At 39.2% G+C, this 24,240-nt stretch overlaps 1 protein-coding gene across 1 annotated transcript in view; it reads left to right on the forward strand.

Moving 5' to 3' along the window:
- The window catches only part of LOC106086884 (serine-rich adhesin for platelets), a 218,274-nt gene that overhangs the window by 59,674 nt on the left and 134,360 nt on the right, over window positions 1–24,240 (forward strand). Inside the window, exon 2 of the mRNA XM_013251706.2 lies at window positions 22,727–24,135. Within this exon, the coding sequence (XP_013107160.2) occupies window positions 22,910–24,135 (1,226 nt within the window). The 5' untranslated portion in view covers window positions 22,727–22,909. The remainder of the gene's footprint in view (window positions 1–22,726; window positions 24,136–24,240) is intronic.

Here is a 24,240-nt window from a genome sequence, read left to right on the forward strand (position 1 = left end):
CCGACGGTTTAAACTGAAAACTTTCTTTTAATTTTGAGAATTCTGAAAACGTCCACAACACTACACCGATAACTGAAAACAAAGTTATCGTGTTGATAATAAATAGAAGTGGCGCATGTTGGCCCAAAATTTAAGGGTTTCAGTTTTCTTTTGTGTTTCTTTTCTTTCTCCTGAATTTAAGTTTACACCCAGCTATGGTTAACCCTAACCATACATGCACTTGCTAGCTTTGACTCAATTGGCTGTTTGGTTTTAGAGTCTCCAAGAATTTAAGAAAAGCAACCAATAAATAGAAACAAAGAATAAGATATATTGCAGCGAGGGTCATATGATAAGTTTGGTTAATTAAAGATTAGATATACAGATAAAGTTAGATGCAGCTCTTAAACTGATGGGTGAATAGATAAAACGTGATTACAAGTCAACAGCCATTACTTAGTTCTAGCTCTGACCTGTTAACAAGAAAATGTTGTTCGAAGCTTAGAGAAACAAGGGGACTAGGCGTTTACATTGTGCGATATAGAAATGTTTGCAAACTACAAAAAAATATTACTCAAAGTCCTAAGTTTTGTGATTTCGAATCCGAACTATTCGATTAAAGAGAATGCCTCTTTCGCAGCCTTTGTTATACCCTCCATTATAGGATGGGCGTATATTAATTACGTCATTCCATTTTTAACACATGGAAATGTTGATCCCAACCTCACGAACTATACGTTCTTGATCGTCGTGAGAGTTCAAGTCGATTTAGCCATGTTTAGCAATATCGGTCCATAATCCCAAATAGCTGTCATCTAAACAGGTTTGCAATTCTTATCCGATTTGGCTGACATTTTGCATGAGGTGTTTTGTTTTTACTTCCAATAACTATGTCAAGAATGGTTGAAATGCCTCTAGAGGGCGCAATTCGTAACCGATTTGGCTAACATTTTGCACGAAGATGATTTGTTTTGACTTCCAAAAACATTGCTAAATTGGTTCACATCGGTGCATAATCTCTCTCGATTTGACTTCTTGAGCTTCAAGAAGGTGCAATTGCCACCCGATTTGGCTGGAATTTTGCATGTGACGTTTTGCAATGACTTCCAAAAGCCGTGCCAAGTATGGTCCAAATAGGTTTATAACTGGATTCCGGACTTTTGTGCAAAATGGAAATTTTGGCATCTATTATTTGGCATATGCGGTGGTTGTTTGCATACATACATAGATGCTAAATCGAAGGTCGGAGGTAGTTTTATTTTTACAAAATTAAATGTTAGTACAAAATCCTTAATTGTCTTCAATACCACGCCCTGAGTTAGTTCATTTCTGGTATTGTGTTCCTCCTAGATACCGGAGTCTGTTAGCCGCGAAAGTAGGGCAATGAGATAGGATATGCTTCAACGTCTCATCATCTTCCTGACATGCCCTATACATGCTATCTCTTGCCACACCGATTTTGCATGGTCGTATGTGTCCCGTTATGATACCTTTCATTCCCTCTTACACCGCTATAAGCCGGCATTCAAACGATGCGGATCATAGCATCCTCAGAGAAGGCGTTAATCTCCTTACACCCCAATACTGTTTGTGACCTTACCGTCCTGGTTGTTATTGCCCTTATGGCTGGTTTACTGTCCGTAAGAAAACTACGCCATCGCAAGAAAACTACGTCATCTCTCGCATTCCGCGATCGCCTGGAGCTCTGCCTGAAGGATCGTATTATGGTCAGGCAGTCTAAAACAGACCTCAGTCTCTGGGTTCTCCCACTCTGTTCTCTAGCTTTGATCCATCTGTATAGCAAAATGTCCCAGATGGTAATACCAGAGTTCCGTCACTCCAAAACTGTGCCTATGACAGAATTGTTTCGCACTCGACCTCAAGTGTCATCTCGGGTATCAGATCGGAAACCTCTTCTTCTTCTAATCCATCCGGGTTTCTCATCGTCGCCTCGATTATACCACGATGGTATGACCTGATCCTACTCTCTATCCATTCTCCGATCGTCTAAAGTCTCATAGCCGCAATGGCTGCCTCGCACTTAATCTGTTTGTCCATGGGTCGAATATCTAGAGTCTCCAGTACCCCAGTGGGCGTGGTCCTCATCGCTCCGCCTATGCCAAGACAACATGAACCTGTTGTATTATAATAACATTGCACTTTTTCTCCATCGTTGTCCACCAAACTACTGAGGCGTAACCAAGTATTGGTCTAACCACGCTCCTTAAGAGCCAGTGGACTATCCTCGGATTCAAGCTCCATTTCGAGCATACGGATTCAAGTCCCTCCTCAGTCAGCATCCGTAATTTATGGTGCTCACTCATAGGAGTAGCGGATGTCAAACTTTGGCATGCCTTGTGCCACTTTCTCCCTTATATTTATGCCATGGGTCCCACAATTTATCCATCTGTTCCTTAGTAAATGGTTTATCCAGTCTCTAAGGACCCGGTCCATCCCACTCCTCGATGTCAATGCATAGCGCCAATGTGTACGTCTTAGCATCGAAGGTTTCTTCTATTTCATGCACAACCTCGTGCAGGGCAGTCTCCACCGACCTTCCCTTGCAAAAGGCATGCTTTTTGTATTTGAGCAGTTCGCTGGATGTCATACTCTTTATCATGGTGTCCACAATACGTTCCATGGTTTTGAGTAGAAAGGACGTAAAGCTTCTAGGCCTGTAGGCCTATGGTGTCGCATAACTTGCCTTGCTGGGCTTGGGTATAAATAACACCCATGCCTCCTGCCAGGCCACGATTCCGGTGTCTCCGTGAGTCCCTGGGGAAAATGCGATCCCATCAAAAGCCACCGTTGGCTCTGCATGTCCTCCGTTGGCTCTGCTCTCACTCCCATGTCGTCTACTAACGTTTCAGTTTGGACATGGAGTTTCCAGAGAAACTTTTTCATCTTGGCGGCGTCATTAACACTATCGACCTGATCGCAAACGCTTCCAGCAGATACGTTTTGCCGCTCTGGTAATTTTATGGTATTCCTCGAGCCGCGTGTAATACACATCCCAATAAACTTCCACTTTTTTACGACGTGCTCTGTTAACAAGTCGGTGGACCTCTTTCCCAATATTGCGAATCTCCCCGGTTATCCAGGGTTTTTCTTGGGCAGATTTTCCTCCTCGAAAGACCCCACTACCTTCGAAAGACCCCACTGTTGCAGCCGTAATCCTGTTGACATTGACTGAAATGTCTTCTATGCTTGGACAATCTTAATTATCTTGCACATGTCTTCTCCTGATTATTTTTCCGAATTTTGTCCACTTGGTTTTCAACTTATTACGGAAGCTTATCGCATTCGGCGCTGGCCGTGCTATTCTAAACCTGATGTAGCGATGCTCTGAGAAGGTGTGCGAGTGTAAGAAGGTGAGAGTTGGCGTCGCAGCCTATTAGTACCTCATTGCCTGTCTGTTTTGCTATTCTCACCAGCCGTTACAGCTCTGACGTCTCAACACTATAGTATCCGACGTTGACAACTCTGGGGAAAATATATAATTCAAAGTTTTAATGCCAAATAACGCAGGTTTTCGGTCGAGTACCAGTTTAAGCATAGAAACATTGGCAGTTAATATGATTCGGTTGTTATTTGTTGGAACAGGGTCTAGACAGGGTCTGCCCGTCCGTCAAATATGAGGGGGGTCCGTCAAATATGAGGGGGCAAAAGTATTGATTCGTTAGAGCATTTTGTACAACGGTGTAGGTCGAATTATGGATAATGGATCATGGATATGTTACAACTTTGGAGCAAGTAATGTTAGGCTTCTGAAATTGGTATTCTAACAAGATAATGACCGGAAAAATACTAGGCAAGGGGTCAATGGGGTTCAGCTCTGGGCATAGAAATAATTTAAGGTTTTATAATTTAAATTTCAACGTTGGTGCAATTTGCTTTGAAAGTATAGGGTTATGTATAAATACTTCTATTATTTTGAACACCAAAATTATTCAATAAAACATGTTAAGTTTTTGTAGCTTTTATAAAATAATGCATTGGTATACAATTTGGAGGCCACCGTAGCGCAGAGCTTAGCATGTCCGCCTATCACCTCCAAAGAGGTGTCGCACTGCGGCACGCCGTTCGGACTCGGCTATAAAAAGGAGACCCCTTATCATTGAGCTTAAACTTGAATCGGGCTGCACTCATTGATATGTGAGAAGTTTGCCCCTGTCCCTTGGTGGCAAAGTTTGCATTTGCATACAATTTAGAGAATTGATAAATTGTTCATCTTACTTAAAAAAAATACTTTTATTAAAAAGGATATTTTGATTTTTAGAGGAGCACACTGCTTTAATTTTGAACACAACTGTATATGTATACTGGAATATACATATGTCTTAAATGACAGTTATTTAAAGAAATAACATCTCATTGAGTATAGCAGAGAAATGTGATTAGATGTCAAATTAGTGTAAATGAAGATAAAATAACAATTGATGTCCCAAATGTGTGCTCATTTGTTAGCTTGGACAACAGTCTTCCCCTTTGCATTCAATTGTTTTATTTTATAAAAGAAAATTAGAATTGGAACAAGTGCCACTCATACATATAAGAGAATGTGCCTTGTGCCCTTGGGGGAGACTAAAGATTTTTGGAGTATGACAAGAGCAAATTAAGAAAGTTACAATTCACCTTTTTTTTTAATTCTATGGTGTTACTCAAACTTACGCACTGTTAAAGCATCAGTTTGAAGGTATTGTGTGTTTGGTTCACCTCACGTAAAAATTTTGATGAGGTGAAATTTTAAGCGATATAATAACAGTTAGGAGGGGTTGTCACTGCGCCGTAATTAGTAAGTCAAATGTAATTAGAGCTGACATGTGGTTCATGTGAGTAACATTTGAAGGTCGTCATTCCACTTTCATGCTATCACACTTTCTCCCTCCAATGTGACATTGTTTTTGAAATACATTAGAATTAACTTGACAGTCAAATTTTGGTGGTATTATTATAAAGTTGCCATTTCAAAAAAAATTCATTTAATTTATATATAATTTTCTTTTGAAGAGGCTATTGTATTCAGTTGCACTCAATTGGGAGCAAATATTCAATGTTTTTATCCAACCAATGCATTCAGCATAGAGAGACAGCTATAAGTTCGCTATAGTGTGCATTTCAAATCGACCTAATCCTATAGGAAGTCTTTGTGCAAAATTTGAAGCCACTAGCGCTGATGGACAAACAGACGGGGGGACATGGCTAGATCAACTTAAAATGTCACAGCGCTGAATATATATACAGCGGTCAAAAAAAGTATTCATCATTCAATGTTTTTTTTTTTAATAAGTCTACAAAAGACAATTGGAATAAAAAAATATTAAACTAATGATGCAGTAGTGCTTGTGTGATATATATGTACACAATTTCATTGTTTTTAAAGAAAAAAATAGTATTTATTGGAACAAAAAGGGCCATTTTACAGCTGAACACAAAAAATTAAACAAAAAAAGTATTCATCATTGCAAAAAAACAAAAAATAAATAACATAATTTAAAAAAATTAATACTTTGTTATTCGACCACCGCGTCTTATAACTTCTTTTAAACGGTTTGACATCGATTGGACTAATTTAGCGGTTATATTTTGGTCTATATTAGTCCATTCCTCCATTATCACCTGTTGCATTTGACTCTTGCTCGAAAAATTGCGCGTTCTCAATTTGCGTTCGAGATGTTCCCAAAGATGTTCAATTGGGTTCAAGTCGGGACTTTGAGGAGGAGTTTTAATGACTTTGGGGCAGTTATACAGCATCCACATCTTGGTATTTAAAGCAGAATGTTTGGGGTCATTATCTTGATAATATTGAAAGTTATTACCAAGCCCAAGTTTTACAGCACTATCTTTTAAATTCCTCTTTAAAATGTCAATGTAATACTTATGATCCATTACTCCATTAATAATTTCAAGATTTCCCGCTCCTGAAGCCGCCATACACCCCCAAACCATTAAACCACCTCCACCATGTTTTACAGTAGCAACTGTGTTTCGTTCTTCAAGCTCTGTATTTGGTTTTCTGTCCACTATGACCTTTCCATCGCACCCAAAAAGATTAAACTTGCTCTCGTCTGCAAAAATGACTCTTTTCCAAAATGATTCGGGCTGTTTTACATAAATTTTTGCGAAGTTTAGCCTTTTCACTCGGTTTATTTTATTTATAAAGGGCTTCTTACGTGCAGTTCTTCCTCTGTAACTATGCCTTTTGAGTGTATTTCGAATTGTTTGTGTAGTAACTTCCTTCCCTAAATATTCCATAGTGTTTTTACGAAGAATGGTCGCATTTGTCTTCGGAGTTTTCTGAACTTGCCGCACTAGCCAACGCACATCTCCAACTGAAAGTGCTTTTGGTCGACCAGATCTTGGTTTATTGTCAACAGTTTTCGTTTCTGTCCACTTTCTGATGATGGATTGTATAGTAGATCGTGGTCTATTTAATATTTCACTGATAGTTTTTTGAGTTAAACCATTCCTGTGGTGTTTTATTATCAAAACTTTTACCTCATCAGAAACCTCGTTTTGCTTACGACCCATTTTGACAAAAACTATATTTTCAATGAAATTAAATATTTGCTGTCAAGGGCAAAGCCTCCTTTACTAAATAAAACAGAAAAGGGGGATTCCCAAATAATATTTGAATTTGACTTTGATGATAGCACATCAATGATGAATACTTTTTTTGTTCTGTTTTTGGTGTTATTATATAAAATTGCATTTTTTGCGCTAATTAAATTTATTTTTTGAATTTATTTTAAAACATATTACGAAAAATAAACTATTGCATAAAACTGCATTATTTGTTTACTTTAAATTTTCTTCAATTACCCAAAATAAGTGAATTTATTATCAATTTTGCTAATGATGAATACTTTTTTTGACCGCTGTACTATGGGGTCTAAGACCCATATTTCGATGTGTTACAAACGGAATGAAAATGTCAGTATACGCAGTAACAAACTTTTAGGACAGGAAGTATATCGATGCAAAATTGTCCTAAAATAGAATAAAACCGCCGATGTTTCTTTGTTTATGGAAATAACTGTTGGTCGATTTTGTACAGACAACAGGGCTGCCAGACGTGATGATTTTGTGTCATTTTGACGTTTTTTTTTTACAAAAGTTGGTCTTTTGACTCTTGGAGATTTTTGCTATAATCCCTCCACGTTTGGACGATTTTTGTTTGACTTTGAAGCTCACATAAGTATTGGGGTCATAAGGTCGATATTGGAAAATATGATTACTTTTTTCTGGTTTTTATTGTATCGATTTTTGATCCAAAAAAAACAGTGGCATTTTTTAAGATGTATTATTAGTTGTTCTTTGTCAGTTTTATATAAATTAGACATATTAATAGAAAATGGTGTGTGAAAAAAATTTAAATTTCAATTAAATTTCATTTCTATAACTTCTCATTTATTGACTTTTTTCAAAGAGGAATTTTTGTAACATTTTAATGAAGATTTCATAGAAACTTTGTTTTCAACGAAATTTTCCGTTAAGTTTTGCGTTAGAAAAAAATTTTATAGAAATGTTGTCTCTAGAGAAAATTTCATTGATGTTTTAAGTTTAAAAAAAAAATATATATATATATAATGAAATTTTTGCTCTGACTATTAAATATTGCTGTATTTATGGTGTTATTGAAGCAGCCCTGATTACTTCCAGCGGTCTTAAACACACCGAAAATTGCGAAATCTAAATGAAAAAGCTACGTTCAGCGTTTAAAGCGTTTTTTAACGCTTAACGCTAATTGATTTGTTTTTGGAAAAACACGATGTGTCAACTAAATGTGCCTAATGTGAATACAAAATCAGGAATGTACGAATAAGACATATTTTGAGCAAAAATGATAAAACAAGTTGGGTCAAATATTTAACTAATCTGAAACGTAGCGTAACTGTAGGCAAATTTTAACTTCAAATGCAACTATATATTAAAAATCCTATTATTTATACTCATATCATGCATTCAACTTCCCTGCCACTGGGCCTAATTTCTAATTGGCACCTAGAGACCAGCGTTATTCAAATTTAAAAACTATATGTATGTGTGTTAAACTTCAATATCAATTAAATTAAAATCAAAAATGATATAATCAAAATCTGATATAATCTGGCTTAGTCATTAACTATTGAAAAAAAAAACCGTTTGTGACATAAGAACAATTCGTTTCGGGTTTCTAATGTCAAAAGTTTCAAGTTTTTTACGGGGGTTGTCTTTTATATTTCGGGATTAGAGAACACAAAAACATATATGAATCGTTGAAAATCGCTTAATTGATTTTTAAAATAAGATCTATACACTTTTGCATGCGTTTTAACCAATTGTCGAATCACTTTTGCCACTCTGATTGAGATATCTCCAAAACATGCATTCTAAAACATGCATCAACCGCTTCTTCAGGTGTCGAAAAACGTTGACCTCTCATTTTATTTTTTAAGTACGCGAATAAAAAGAATTCATTCGGTGCCAAGTCAGAACTATACGGCGGATGACTCATCAAATCGATGTTTTGAGTGCATAAAATTCAGACGTTACGTATTTTTAGAGCATTTCTTTTGATCAATCGACACGAGTCTTTTTTTTTTGAGCGATTGACAATTTGTGTAGGATCCAAGGCGAACAAATTTTTTGACGGTCTAATGTTCATGCAATATGTTCATGAGGTTATTTCAATCTCACGATAGGTCACATGACGATCTTGCAATATTAGTTGGATTTTGGAACAACAACTGACTTTGGAAGACCTTCACGAAATTTGTCTTGGAATCGTTTAAGTAACACAAACAACGCTAGTATGTCATAACGTTCTGAGTACGGATAACCTCAAAAATGTCAAGCTTCACGACAGAGCTGTCAGTTGGCAGATTGCAACACAAGGGTTGTCCAATACCGAAACATAAAAGGCAACAGCGAAATGGTCGATAGGACGTCGAAACCCCTATGGGGAGATGTACTGAAAGGAAGTAAGAAGAAGTAATCAGTATAGCTTTAGGTATCATAACGGAACACATAGGACTACAAACTCACTTATGCAAAATCGGTGTGGCAAGTGATAGCATGTGGGGAAGATGATGAGACGTTGGAGCATTTGCTATGTCATTGTCCGGCTTTGCGGCTAACAGACACCGGTACTTAGCTGGGCATACAATACCAGACATGAACCAACTTAGGGGTTACATTTTTTTTATTTAGAGCGCACAACAAGCCATTTACTGGCTTAGGGGTATGTCCATAGTGGTATGGAGCGGATTAATATCCGCACCCTCTTTTCAACCTAACGGTGGTATACTGATTTCGTCATTCCGTTTGTAACACATCGATATATTGATCTGAAACCCAATAAAGTATATTCTTGATATTCAAAGTTGATTTATTCATGTCCGTCCGTCTGTCGAAAGTACGCTAAATTTTAAAGAAATAGAGCTAGGAGCTGCAAATGTTCTTCCTACAGTACGTCGGCTGGGATTGTAAATGGGCCATATTGGTCCATGTTTTGGTATTACTGCCATAATTGCTGATATAAACCGATCTTGGGTCTTGACTTCTTGAGCCTCAAATGTGCTAATCGGTTCGCAACCTCATATAGCCGATTTGGCTGAAATTTACTTTCTGGTGTTTGTTATGGCTTCCAACATACGTGATATAGCTCCAATAGCAATTCTTATTCATTATACTTTGTTTGACCATAAAGAGATACCAGGCGAAGAACTTGATAAATGCGATCCATGGTGGAGGGTACATAAGATTCGGTCCGGCCAAACTTAGCACGCTTTAACTTGTTGTTTCTTTTTTATTTACATGCAGAGGCTCTCTGTCTACAATAGAAGACAAGAATATTTAATTTGCTCTTGTGAAAAATTTCGGTTATCACCGACAGACAATAACATAAGATCTCTCGTCCTCTCTTTTTCGCTCTTTCCCTTTTTCTCGCGTCGTCATTAAGTGTTGACACCAGTTTTGAATACTTATATTTTCCGATTGAACATTCATTCGTGTGGTTAACACAAATGTTCGGCACGATGAATTTATTCTGAAATTTGAAGTAGTTTTTGACGAAAGTTGCTTTTTTAGTAGTTGAATTGAGTTAAGTGGTTGTGGTTGGCGTTGCGTTGCGTTTGTTGTCATCGGGTGATGGTTTGCCTAATACCGCCATTGGTTACGGCAACTTTCGTTGAGGTTGGTTGGCCTATTAACACATTATAATGCTAATGAAATGCAAATTAGCTTGAGAGGTACGAAATGTTTTAGAATCAAAGATATACAAAAAGGCTAAACAAATGTCAAAACATACACACACGGCACATGCGCTGCATGTATGTAATGGCAAATGTTGTTGTTGTTGTTGTAGCAGTTTATTGTGTACTATCTTTCGTCTGCTTGATTCTGTTGAGTGTCAAGACCCAGGAACTCCGCGACTAAGATGGGGTGCGTCCACAGGGATCTGGGTCTGAGTCGAGTGGGTCTGGCCGGGCAGTTAAACAGGTGACGTGTATCGTGCGGTCCCTGGTTACAGTCGGGACATACATCTTGCACGTCGGCATCAATCCTAGCTCTGTGGGAATTGAGGCGGCTGCATCTGCCGGAACGTAATTGAGCCAGAATCACTCTGGTTTGCCGGGGGAGGTCGATTTCTTCGGGTGCAATGGGTGGCGGTCGTACTCCAAGGACTACATTCACCCGGTAGCCAGTTAACGCGTCTGCTACCGTGTCTGCATGAATGTTGTTCAGACCCGCTTGATATGCCGCTTGATCTAGAGGTTCTCTCTTATAGCGCTGGACCTCACGCTCTAGATCATGTAGATCTACCTTAAGGCTTCTGGGCGGTGGGTATCTATCCACAAGATGATGATTTGGATGATTTCTGCGATAACAGCCCAAAAGGTATTGCTTAGACAGCATGTAGTTATGTCTTCGCACTGGCAGGATCTTTGTCTCCTGGTGGAGGTGGTCCACATGAGAACTAAGGAGGCAGCCCGTCGCAGTTCGGAGGGCGGCATTTTGACAGATCTGAATATTATTCCACTGCGTGTCACAAAGCTGACGTGACCACACTGGCGCTGCATAACTTACCACAGACCGGCCAATTGCTTTGTACGTGGTCAACAAGGTTTCTTTGTCTGCACCCCAAGTGCTGCCAGCGAGTGACTTGAGGACCTTGTTGCTACTTTTGACTTTATTGCAGATTGCTGTGGCATGTGGGGAGAAAGTGTAGGAGCTGTCAAATGTGACGCCAAGTATTTTGGGACACTTGATGGTCGGAATCAATTCTCCATCGACCATCACAGTCAGCTCAGAATTCACCTCACGCGTATTTGTAGTGAACAGTGTGGCTGAAGATTTGGTGGCGGATATCTTCAGATTTCTTGCAGCGAAATATGAGGCAAGCTCGTTGAGGTAGACGTTCAACCTATCGCAGATGTCATCAATGGGTGGGGGGCCTGATGCCAGGATCGTACAGTCGTCCGCATATGATACGATCTCTATGCCGTCTGGAGGAGGTGGGATGGAGGAAAGGTAGAGGTTAAACAGAGCCGGAGATATCACCCCGCCTTGGGGAACTCCCTGTTTCACTCTACGGTGTTTTGACTTCTTATCCCTAAATTCCACAAATGACTGGCGGCCACACAGATAATTCGCGACCCAACGTTTAAGGCCTGGCTGGAGGGACGTGTTGGCGATGTCCTCAAATAATTTGGCATGGCTGACCGTGTCGAATGCCTTCGATAGGTCCAATGCCACGAGGACCGTCCTATCACATGGCCTGGGTTGATTGAAGCCACGGCAAATGTGTGTGGTGATGGCATGCAAAGCTGTTGTTGTGCTGTGCAGTCTCCGAAATCCGTGTTGATGCTCGGCGAATGGAAATTCTCCTACGAGGCTCGGGAGGAGTAATGCCTCAAGCGTCTTAGCCACTGGTGAGAGAAGGGAGATCGGTCTGTACGACTCCCCCAAACTCGGGTCTTTACCAGGCTTCAGTAGCGGGATCACTCTGCCCATTTTCCAGACATCGGGAACTATAAGAGTGTTCAATGACAGGTTAAGGACAGTGGTAAGGTACTCAACTCCAGGTAAATCCAGATTCTTCAGCATCAATGTAGAGATTCCGTCGGGGCCCAACGCCTTGGAAGATTTGGCGCCACGGATGACATTCGTAACTTCGCCCACGGTAAATTGTGATGGCTGTTCATCGGCTCGGAGACCACGAATACGGCGAATGGCTCTCCTCCTTGCCCTGTCTCTCTCGGGATGCACGATAAATTGACGGTTGAACAACCTGGCGCATCTCTTCGGATCAGTCACGGTTAACTCGCCAAAAGTGACTGAGGTCCTGTCGTCCCGTCTACCGGGGTTCGAGAGAGACTTAACAGTGGCCCACAATTTGCCTGCACCGGTGCCTAAGTTACATTGCTCCAAGTGTTCCAGCCACAAATTCCGCTTATGTTCGTTGACTACCCTGTTTATTTCCAGATTCAGCTCGCTGATTCTGGGGTTAGCGGGGTCCATAGCACGAATCCCATCACGCTCGTCTGCGAGTACCACTGCTTGCGCCGGGAAATTGGGTCGCACTTGCGGTATTCGACCGGCTGGTATAAAGCGAGCGGCTGCTGCGTTGATGATGTCTCGGAATTTCCTCTCGGCCACAAGCACATCAGAGGGGGGTGGCAGTTCATTGAAGCGGCGATTGGTATACTCTCTGAAGCCAGTCCAATTGGCCTTCTTATAGTTGATGAACGTTCGGCGCTCAGAGGTTATGAAGTCGGGTGGTCGGTCGATGGTGAGGATTATGGGGAGGTGGTCTGACCCCAAAGAGATGACGGCTTGCCAGGATACGTCACTCAGGAGATCAGGGGATGCGATTGAGATGTCTGGCGAGCTGCTGCACCTCCTCGTAATCCTAGTGGGGGCATCCTCATTCACCGTGCAAAACGTGGAGCTATCTATCTGCTCTGCCAAAGCTATGCCACGCTGGTCGTTGCCTAGGGGAGAATGCCATGACGAGTGATGTGCATTGAAATCCCCCAGAACCAGACGACTATGGCCAGATAGCAACCCACTTATGTCGGGGCTGTAGGCCTGGCCATTAATCGGGACACAGCTGCCAACCGGCGGTATATACACGTTGTATATCTCTATCTCGGCAGTACCAGACTTGACTGCTACCCCCATACATTCCATGTATGGGTCACTAGCGTCAAGCGCAGGCGAGATAGGTCTATACTGCACGGAATGGTGTATAACGAAGGCCAATCCCCCACCTCCATTCCTTGAGCGATCCTTACGTAGCACATTGTAGCCGTGACAACTGTGCAAGCTGCAGGTGTTAGTCAGCTTTGTCTCCTGGATCGCTGCGACCGATATGCTCTTCCGACTCATAAAATCCACAATCTCATCAATCTTGCCTCGCAGTCCATTGCAGTTTAACTGCAGGAACGATACATTTCCCGACACTGGCCTGGCAATAGTAGGGCTAGGGTGCTGTCTTTGCATAAATTGCCGTACGGGAGAGGTCGGGGGGGTCACATAGTCCGACGACGAGGACGCCGAAGGCGACGACGGCGACGCTTGTGACCCACTGCTGGCTGTGTTCGCACAGCACCTAGCGACATAGCCAGTATGACTATACTCCCGTAGCGAAGTTAGGCCAGAGCAAGAACGGAAATGTACCCACTCCAAGCACCTGTTACACCTCACCGACACTGACCGATGATGAAGGCGGTTCTGGCAAACGGAACAGAACCAGGGTCCGGGGTTCTTTTCAATCCCGGCACGGACCAAAAGCATACGGAGAAGGCACTCCGGGATGTGCCTCTCCCATGACGAAAAAAGACGAACACGTACACTGAGGCGGCAGCCCTTGCCGATGAAGATTCCATCGGGTCAATCCGGTACGTACAACCGGCTGCCATGGGCAAATGTTGTGATCATGCCGGGCGTGATGACAACAATGATGTTCACCATGAATTAAACACGCAACCAATTGGAATTATTTTCTAAATCAATCATTATTGCATCATGATTAGTGATGGGCGATGGGTAAGTACCCAAAAGAAAGCTGGGTATTTATAATTTTAAAGACATCTTGGGTATACAAATATTTTGCAAACAATTTTTGATGATTTAGTATTCTCTGTATATAAATCTGATCTTCTGATCTCATAAAATCGGATTTTAGTTATATATAGCCGCTATATAAACCGATGTCCAGACTTAAAGTCTTGAGTCAATAAATTGGTAATTTTTCATCCGATTTCGGATGAAAAATCATCCTTTTATAGGCTATTTACTCTATATCGGGAGATCGGTCTATATGGCAGCTATATCTAAATATGGTCCGATCTGGACCACATTTGACAGGAATGGGTAGGGGTCTACCAGAACACACTGTGAAAAAATTCATCGAATTCGGGTAATAAATGGATCTTTTATGGCCTCAATACCATGTATCGGGAGATAGGGCGGTCGGTCTAAGGGCAGAAATGGATAGGGATCTACCAGAACTCACTGTGCCAAGTTTTATCCGAATCGGATGAAAAATTATCAATTTATTGCCTCAAAACTTAAAGTCTGGAGATGGGTCTATAAAGCGGTAATATATAACTAAAATCCGATTTTATGAGATCAGAAGATCAGGTTTATATACAAAGAAGACGAAATCATCAAAAAAATTTTTGGAAAATATTTTTATATCTAAGATATCGGCAAAATAATAATACGCAAAAAAGCGTTGGGTATTTATCCGATAGAAACCCATATCTAGTCATGATTAAGCAATATTCCTCATTTAAGAGAGAAAAAAGAAAAACAACAAAACTCGACACATGTACATACATATGTATGCAAGTATAATTGATAAAATATGTCATTTATGGTGTATAATTAATGTGTTCTCCCAGGGATTATTAGAGCAATATTTGTCAAATACTTAAATGGCTATTAATGGGATTACGTTTCTACACGACACTTTGAATTGACACAAATCGGAGAAATGAAACAAGCGGCCAAATAAAGACCGACCCTCCCCACAGTTCCATAAAAAGTGGTATGCCACATGCCAAAAACACGAGACGTGAAAAAAAGTGAGACACACAAGATTTCTTTTAAACGGTACTAAAAATCAACGAAACTTATTTATTACACATGCAAATGTTTACTACTATAGGTTTAAGGTGAGACATTAAAAAAAATTCAAATAATCCCATTGATATACAGATGTTTTTGTATTAGTTTGTCATTTAGTGATTAATAAATGTATGGTTGCCTCTCTATCGTTTGCGATGACACAACACTATTGTCTTGAATAGTTACGCACTAGTGGAGCGAAGAAATCAGCTGATCTGAATGTTGCCATATTAAGAATAACAAGTAAAAGCGTGCTAAGTTCGACCGGGCCGAATCTTATATACCCTCCACTATGGATCGCATTTGTAGGGTTCTAGACTAGTAGAGTAAAGAGAGTAAAAGAGTTGTTGTGCTTATTGAATTGAATGTTGGAGACCACAGTAGAAGAACATATGTAAAATTTCAGCCAAATCGAATAAGAATTGGGCCCTTTAGGGGTTCAAGAAATAAAATAGGGAGATCGGTTTATAGGGGAGCTGTGTCAGGCTAAAGACCGATTCAGACCATATTTGACACGTATGTTGGAGGTTATTGGAAGTCATAACGAAACACCTCATGCAAAATTTCAGCCAAATCGGATAAGAATTGCGCCCTGTAGTGGCTCAAGAAGTTAAGATCCCAGATCGGTTTATATGGCAGCTACATCAAAACATGGACCGATATGGCCCATTTACAATCCCAACCGGCCTACACTAATAAGAAGTATTTGTGGAAAATTTCAAGCGGATAGCTGTACTCCTTCGAAAGTTAGTGAGCTTTCGACAGACAGACGGACGGATGTGGCTAGATCAACTTAAAATGCCATGAAGATCAAGAATATATGTACTTTATGGGTTCTTAGACTAATATTTGGAGGAGTTACAAACAGAATGACGAAATATGTATACCTCCATCCTAAACTGATATACTCTTGGAGTTACTGCAATAAAATTATTCCAGCTTGAACATTTTTGGCAAATAAAAGTAAGAGCGTCTATTTTAATTCAGGTCAACCCTTCTAATTATAGCATCATATGCTTTTATATAAAGGGTGATGTGTTAAGAGCTAAAGGAAAGTTTTTTTTTTAAAAAAAAAGCATAAAATTTAGAAAAAATTATGAAATCTATATTTGAATCGGTGGTACGGTCTATATAATTTACTGTTTGTGTCTGCGCCTCAAATTTTCCATCCGCTTAGTCCCATTTTGGCTTACTTTTTTCCAACATTTCGTCGGTATCTTACGTATAAATGCTTCAATTGTGTCTTCCAGTGCATCAATTGAAGCGGGCTTGTCTTTATAGACATGATCTTTAAAATAGCCCCACAAAAAAATGTCATTGAATCGCACGATCTAGGCAGCCAATTGACCAGTTCCGAACGTGAAATAAAATGTTCACCGAATTCGCCCTTCATAAGTCCATTGTCCACCGTCTTATTGAAAACACGTGTCATGCAAGTTAAGTTCTTGCATTTTGGGCAAAAAAAAGTTCGATATCATCTCACAATAGCGCTCACGTTACGATTTGCATCATCTTTGAAGAAGTTCGGTCCAATGATGCCATTAGCCCATAATCCTCTCCAACCTTGTGACTTTTTCTGGATGCATTGGTAGCTCTTGCAATGCAGATCTTCTCTCCAAAGTCGACAAGTACCCATTGAGCAAAAAATGATCTTCGTCGTAAAATGGAAGAAGCGCGCGATGAACTTTCCTAACGTAGCACGCATTTGATAATAAGGTTCATCATTTGCAAGCGTTGTTCATTTGTAAGAGGATTCATGTTTAAATTATAGTGTTGCAAAAAAAAAATAGATAACAAATCACCCTGTATCAGCAAAAAAACACATCTTTTCTTCTTTGAGTTTCTGGTAAAAAATCATATAGCTAGCCAAAGCTGAGTGAAATAAATGAATAAACGACAACGCCACCAACAAAATATCAAATGAAATCACGCAATTGCATGTTGGAGTGATTTCATATTTTATGTTTTTTTTTTTTTTTGCTGTTCACTTTGGAAATTCTGTCGTTTTTCCGAACACTCTAGCAGATTTTTTTTTTTTCGATCTTATGGCCGATGGAAAGCACATTTTAAAATTATAGTTTCACATTCATTTTAAGTGGATGAGTACAATTTTTGTTACTGCTATTCATTTTTCGCATTTTTCTTTGGGCCTTGAGTAATTCTTTGTGAAATCCATGTGTGTACTATTACATTATGGATCAACAACAACTCGAAATTAGTGCATGAACTAATGAGTCTATGATTTGTTACAAGACATTTAGTTTTTAAAAATACATATCTGCTACAGATTTTTGGTATGATTGCTCAATTTTTTATTTGGCCAGCAATGTTTTGTCTGCACTGAGTTAAGAGCATTGTGGAACAGGAGAAGGAAGGTGCCTTCTAGTTCCTACCGTTAAGCCGGCCAAAAAACTTAATAACTCGTCTAGTTAAGAAAGTCTAAAGAAATAAGAATTAGAACTCGTTTTACTTGCCAGTGTGAGACACGTACTAATCAGATGTTCTATAGTTGCCCTTTCCCTGACGTCTTCACAGCTTTTGCAGAAATCATTACTTGCAACCTTTATTCTGTCGGAATGCTATTCAATCTTTCTTTCCACCATACCAAAATAACATAAAGCAATACAGTATACAGTCAGTGACAAGCGATTTAAAACACCTATATTCTCTCCTTCAATGTCGTACTCGTAAAGCAAGATTTAAATTTTTATAGAGCCAACTTTGCAGAATTCCTTTTATATCCTTCCGGTTACTATCAGTTGGCCGGGATTAAATACATTTCATACACATAGCATGATTTTCGGCTTATTTCAACAACACATTTTCTCTCAAGCATCATAGCTTTACTGGAAGCTCGAGGTTGACTTTAGAATTAGTTTCCTGGGTAAAAATTCTTGGAATTCGTCGTAGATTTTGTTTTGATGAAACCTACCTACACTGTAGATGAGTCTTCTTGTGCAACGGAAGCAGAAAACCTATCAGCAAATCTATTTCCTAAAACTCTATTTTGAGTTTCAAATATATGAACGTAAACCTAATAAATAGATAAAAGGTTTTGTAGTTGTCGAAAGCAACCAGTACTTCCTTATCTTAGTTTTTGAGAGCTGATTGTTACAGTGTCTAAAAAGTTAAAAATATTTTGAAGGACATTTTAGAATAGTTAAGTACTGATAGGAATGAATCGTTATATCAGAGTTTTTGTGGCCTTTACTGAAGTGAACAATTTTCTATTAATCAATTTTGGATTGCTACTCCTTCTTGGGGTGCAATCGCTTTCAGGTGCAATTCTTATCCAATTTTTGCACATTGGAAATTATGCACGACGACTTATTCTATGTCCTTAAACATACGTTTTAAATACGGTCTGAATCGGCCCAAAACCTGATATAGCTCCCATATAAACAGATCTCCCGATTTTATCTTCTATCCTCTTATTATTCCTTGTTTGCCTATAAAGAGATATCGAGCTAAGAACTTGACAAATGCGGACCATGATGTAGGGTGCATAAAATTCGGCCCGGCCGAACTTAGCACGCTTTGTCTTGTTTTAATTCCGGCGATATATTAATTTCTGGGCTGAGCATTTCACCCAACACATTTTGTAAAATTGTAGAATTAAACCATTCCACTCCAGACATGATCAATTGACCAAAGGGGTTTCTTTATGTTAAATCTTTTTTTCAAATGCATCCATACTACTTGACGTGATTAGTCTTTTTATGATAATGCCATTTACAGAAGTGCAGGTCGGTGGAAAATATTTTCCAATAACATTTTCAGATTAAAAATTAGCAGGAGGATTTTGCTATCACATCGGCCCCTAACCGCCAAAAAAATTTAAGTGCCAAAATCAAAACTGTACAGGAGAAGCTTTTTAGTTCATAAAACATAGCATATCTTAGATTGAAATATGATTTTTACATATGTATCAGTGCATATAGTGGTAAAAAATTGTTGTGCGTCTAAATAAAGATAACGGTGTTTTTGACATTTACATCTTTCCATATCCGACCATATTTGGTGGATATAGCTGTTGTATAGACCGATCTCTCGATTTAGGGTCTGAGCTCATAAAGGCCGCATTTATTATCCGATTCCTCTGAATTCTTTGAACAGCGTATTGTGTATATCCGGACCGAATATGATCCATATCTGACCATATTTGGATATAGCTGTCATATAGACCAATCTCCCAGTATATGGTCTTAGGCCCATAATGGGCACATTTGTTATCCGATATCGCTAAATTTCAGAACAGACACGCTTTCTAAATATGGTCCAGATCGGACATTTTTTATATAGCTGCCGTATAGACCGATCTGCGATTAAAACCAGAAAGAATGATCCCAAATTGTACTTTATACCCGATATTAACGAAATTTGAAACTTTTATTCGCAGATCGGTCTATACAGCAGCTATATAAAAACAGTTAAAAGCGTGCTAAGTTGGGAACCCACCCCCATGGATTCTGCTAAAAATTTATACAAAATAAATTTAGTTGAATTGCATAATTTTATTCTACATACAAAACTTCTGCCAAAGCAGCAAAGATTAAAGCTTTTAGGAACCGAACAAGAATGATCGATAGACCGGTTTACATGGGAGCTATGTCAGGTCATAGACTGATTTGGACCGTACTTGGCACAGTTGTTGAAACTCATAACAAAGCGCTACATGCTCAATTTCAGCCAAATCGGACAAAAATTGGGGCTGAACCGTACTTGGCACACTTGTTGGAAGTTATAACAGAACACGACATGCAAAATTTCAGCCAAATCGGACAAAAATTGCGACTTCCAGTAGCTCAATAAGTCACATCGGGAGATCGGTTTATATGGGAGCTATATTTAAAATTGAACCGATATAGCCCATTTGCAATCCCCAACGACCTACATTAATAAAAAGTATCTGTGCAAAATTTTAAGCGGCTAACTTTACGCGTTCGACCTCTATCGAAATTTCGACAGACGGGCGGACATTGCTAGATTGACTCAGAACGTCGAGATGATCAAGAATATATATATATATGCTTTATGGGGTCTTAGACGAATATTTCAAGTGTTACAAACGAAATGACGAGATTAGTATACCCCCATCCTATGGTGGTGCGTATAAAAATATGATCAATAGTAAAAAGTTCATTGTTAACATAGGGCATCAACAAGCTCTCTCCATCTAACTCTGTCGTTTGAAAAAACTATTATTTCAATGAAATATCTTGTGAAGGCATAATATCAATGAAATATCTTGCGAAGACAACATTTTAATTAAACAATCTCTCAAAGCAAAATTTCAATGAAGTTTTCTTCAAATTCGAAAGTGCGTCTCAGTTATCTCTAAAAGCAATATTCCACTGGTTTTGTTTTCATTTTATATATGAGCATTTCAAAATTATTTGGCCTGGTCTAGACTTGAAGAGCTCTACCGCTTTATTGTCGCTGGCTAGAACGGACGTCTCAGTCATGACAGATCACTGTCTGATCGGGGCACATGCTGGCAGACTGAAGGTTGCCACGAAACGACTTTTGCCGAAAGTGTGAGAAGGTCGAGGAAGAAGAGACTATAGAACATCTGCTGTGTGTGTGTCCACTTTAGTTTCTCATTTCTTTGAGAAATTGTCTGATTAAGCGGATGTGAACGATCGCAAGTTGTTGAGCTTTTATGGCCATCTTGATGGTTCAACAGTAGGAACGAGAAGGCATCATCCTTCTCCAGATACAGTGGTATCACAATGGGCGAAAACGTCTAAGTTAATCTGATTGGAGACTGCCACTTTAACCTTACCTAACCTAACATATGTACGGAGTACATATTCTACTTTGATTTCGTTCGTCCCAACGTATTCATGATTACTTACATCCATTGAAGCTTTTGCAGATGCAGGGTACAGTCATGGAAGGCGGTAGAAAGCGCGTTCAGCTGATTTTTATTTTTTTCAATCTTGACATATATTTTTTGGAGAATATTGTGATATGAAATGGGCCTACAATTTGAAATCTGAATTAATTTCAAGGTTTTTTTTGTAACTCTAATTATAAAAATCACAGTATATCCATTAATGATATCTAACCATGTCGCAGAAAGCATAATCCGGTGTCTTTTTCAAACAAAAACAAATAATTGAAGCACGATTAAATTACAACACAATGACCATTATAGCAAAAAACAAAAAGAGTGCAAATAAACCATAAAAATCCCACAAAGACTTGAACTCAAACATGATTTATTTAAACAAAACTCAAGGAAAACACAACAAAGACTTGTTCTGCTGCAGACCGCTGGTAAAATGTTCCCATGGAAAACTAAAAACAAAATTGAGATAAAGACGATGACAGTTGTTGCTAAAACAGTTTATTTTCAGTTTCACATTTGTGGTTGCTACTCCAACTAAGCCAAGTGAATTTGTTTACTTTTCTACAGTTCTTCTTCGTTTTTTTATCATTTGAATTATTGGATTGCCCAAAAAGTAATTGCAGATTTTTTAAAAGAAAGTAAATGCATTTTTAATAAAATGAACTTTAATCAAATATATAATTGCTATTTTGTTCGATAACCTTTTGCCATCTTCCTGGCAAATTTAGTATTCCACGCTCATAGAACTTCTGGCCTTTATCTGTAAAAAACTGAACCAAGTGCTATTTTATAGCCTCATCATTGCCGAAAGTTTTACCATTTAAGGAGTTCTGCAAAGATCGAAATAAATGGTAGTCTGATGGTGCAAGGTCAGGGCTATATGGTGGATGTATCAAAAGTTCCCAGCCAAGCTCACTCAGTTTTTGGCGAGTGACCAAAGATGTGTGCGGTCTAGCGTTGTCCTGGTGGAATATGACACCTTTACGATTGACCAATACTGGTCGCTTCTCCTTGATGGCTGTATTCAATTTGTCCAATTGTTGACAGTAAACATCCGAATTAGTCGTTTGGTTCCTTGGAAGCAGCTCAAAATATACCACACCCTTCCAATCCCACCAAACAGACAGCATAACCTTCTTTTGGTGGATATCAGCCTTTGAAGTGGTTTGAGCTGGTTCACCATGCTTGGACCATGATCGTTTTCGACTAACGTTGTTGTGAACAATCCATTTTTTATCTCCAGTTATGATTCGTTTTAAAAACGGATCGAATTCATTGCGTTTAAGGTGCATATCACAAGCGTTGGCTCGGTTTGTTGAATGAATTTCTTTCAATACATGCGGTACCCAAATACCAAGCTTTTTCACCAGTCCAAGACTTTTTATGTGATAATGAACGGTTGATTTTGGTATATTTAACTTCTCTCCTATCTCACGCTCAGTTACATGACGATCCAATTCGATTAATGCTTTGATTTGGTCATCATCAACTTCATTTGGCCGACCTGAAAAATCCGCAATTACTTTTTGGGCAACCCAATAGTTTTTGCTTGCGTCTTAAATCGATAATATTGTAATAAACAGAACATTACGACAAAACAAACTTTGTGGGAATAAAAAAACAATAAATATTTTACGAAGAAAAAGAGATCACCAAAGATTATTAAACCAAATTGAAAGAACTATCTCCAGTGAAGAAGTTAATTCATAGAGGCATGAAAAATATTGTATTGAATATATTTATATTTTATAAATATATATATATTTCTTTTAGAAAGTGACAACAGCAACTGATTTTAATGTCCAAAAATAACAAATAGGTGGAAAAACACGCAATACATGTTCTTCCATTTTCAAAAAAGAAAGCAACAAAACAAAACCAACCGTTTGGAACATTCAAAAGGCTAGCAAAATACTTTTTCGAAAACTCACATCACCAACCAATGACGCTGAGATAATGTTGAGGACACCTACGCATTTTGTTGAGATCGGTACGAATACAACAAAATCCAGCACACCGCTCATACAAAAACTACAGCACCAGCACCAGCACCAGCTTCATTCAGCACCAGGTACCAAGTACCATTATCATGAGCAATATTCCAAGATTGTCGACAACCAGCAAGTTTGTCATTCAACAAAGAAGCAACAGCTACAAACCTCAAAAAATATTAATAAACTGAAAAAGAAGAACAAATCTTCTTCGTCGTCGTCATCGTCCAACGCCACCTCGACTTCCATATCGTCAGTGTCGAGTGTCGACTCAGCGTCCACCAATACTACCATCAGCAATTGTAGCAATACAACGACGACATCATCGCCACCGCCCTCGTTGACGTTTAAAGAGCATCTACTGAGTAGAGGGCTTTTATCAGGATCGCCGTTTTCTTTTATGCGCCTGAAGAAGGCTAAAAACGCAGCAGCCGTTACAACAAAGACCACGGAGTTGAGGAAGACCTCTAAACGTTTTGTGGACTTTGTCGATTGTAGCAGCAACAATAACAGCAACAGCAGCGGCACTAACGACGACAGCAGTTATCGTAAACTCAGCAAGACGGGTGCTAAGATTGCCGCATCAGTAACCTCAGCAACAACTGAAGTAAAGCCTTCGATAGCAACAACAGAAACTAAGTCAACACCAACAGCAACACGCACAACAGGTTATTTTGCCAATATTCTCAGTAGTAGCGGTAGCAGTAGCAGCAACAGTAACACTAGTAGTAAAAATAATAGTAGTTCCAGCCACAGCAGTAATACCAAAAACATTCACAACAACAATAATAGTAACATCCTCAACAACAACACCAACAATAACTATTTAAACTCATACACAACAACAAAAGCATTATCAGCATCTAGCAAGACAAATAAATCGCCATCGTCAACAAAATCATCAGCTGATCCTCAGAGTGTTGTTGCGACTCAATACCATACCAGCACCATCTTGCCGTTTGTTTCGTTTACTAACACTGTTGTGGCGCCTCCCACCCTTGTAGCCACAGCCGTAGCTTCACCACCCATAGCCAACGCTGCAACAGCAACGACGACGACAACGACAACGGCAACAATGTCGCCTACTACACAGGCGCCACCAGCCGCACGTACCTCTCTCTTTGATTCCTGTCATCGCAAGATACGCTTAATAGGCGGTGGCCCAGTTGCATTTTTGGGCGGTCTAGTTGCGTAAGTGTTTATTGCTAAATATTTTTTTTTTGTTGTTCTCTTCTTAGTTTTTTTCTTTTTGTTACATCATTATTGATGTTGTTTATGTTTGAATAATTGAATACC

Source organism: Stomoxys calcitrans, chromosome 1 (assembly GCF_963082655.1).
Source record: "Stomoxys calcitrans chromosome 1, idStoCalc2.1, whole genome shotgun sequence".
Taxonomy (NCBI): domain Eukaryota; kingdom Metazoa; phylum Arthropoda; class Insecta; order Diptera; family Muscidae; genus Stomoxys; species Stomoxys calcitrans.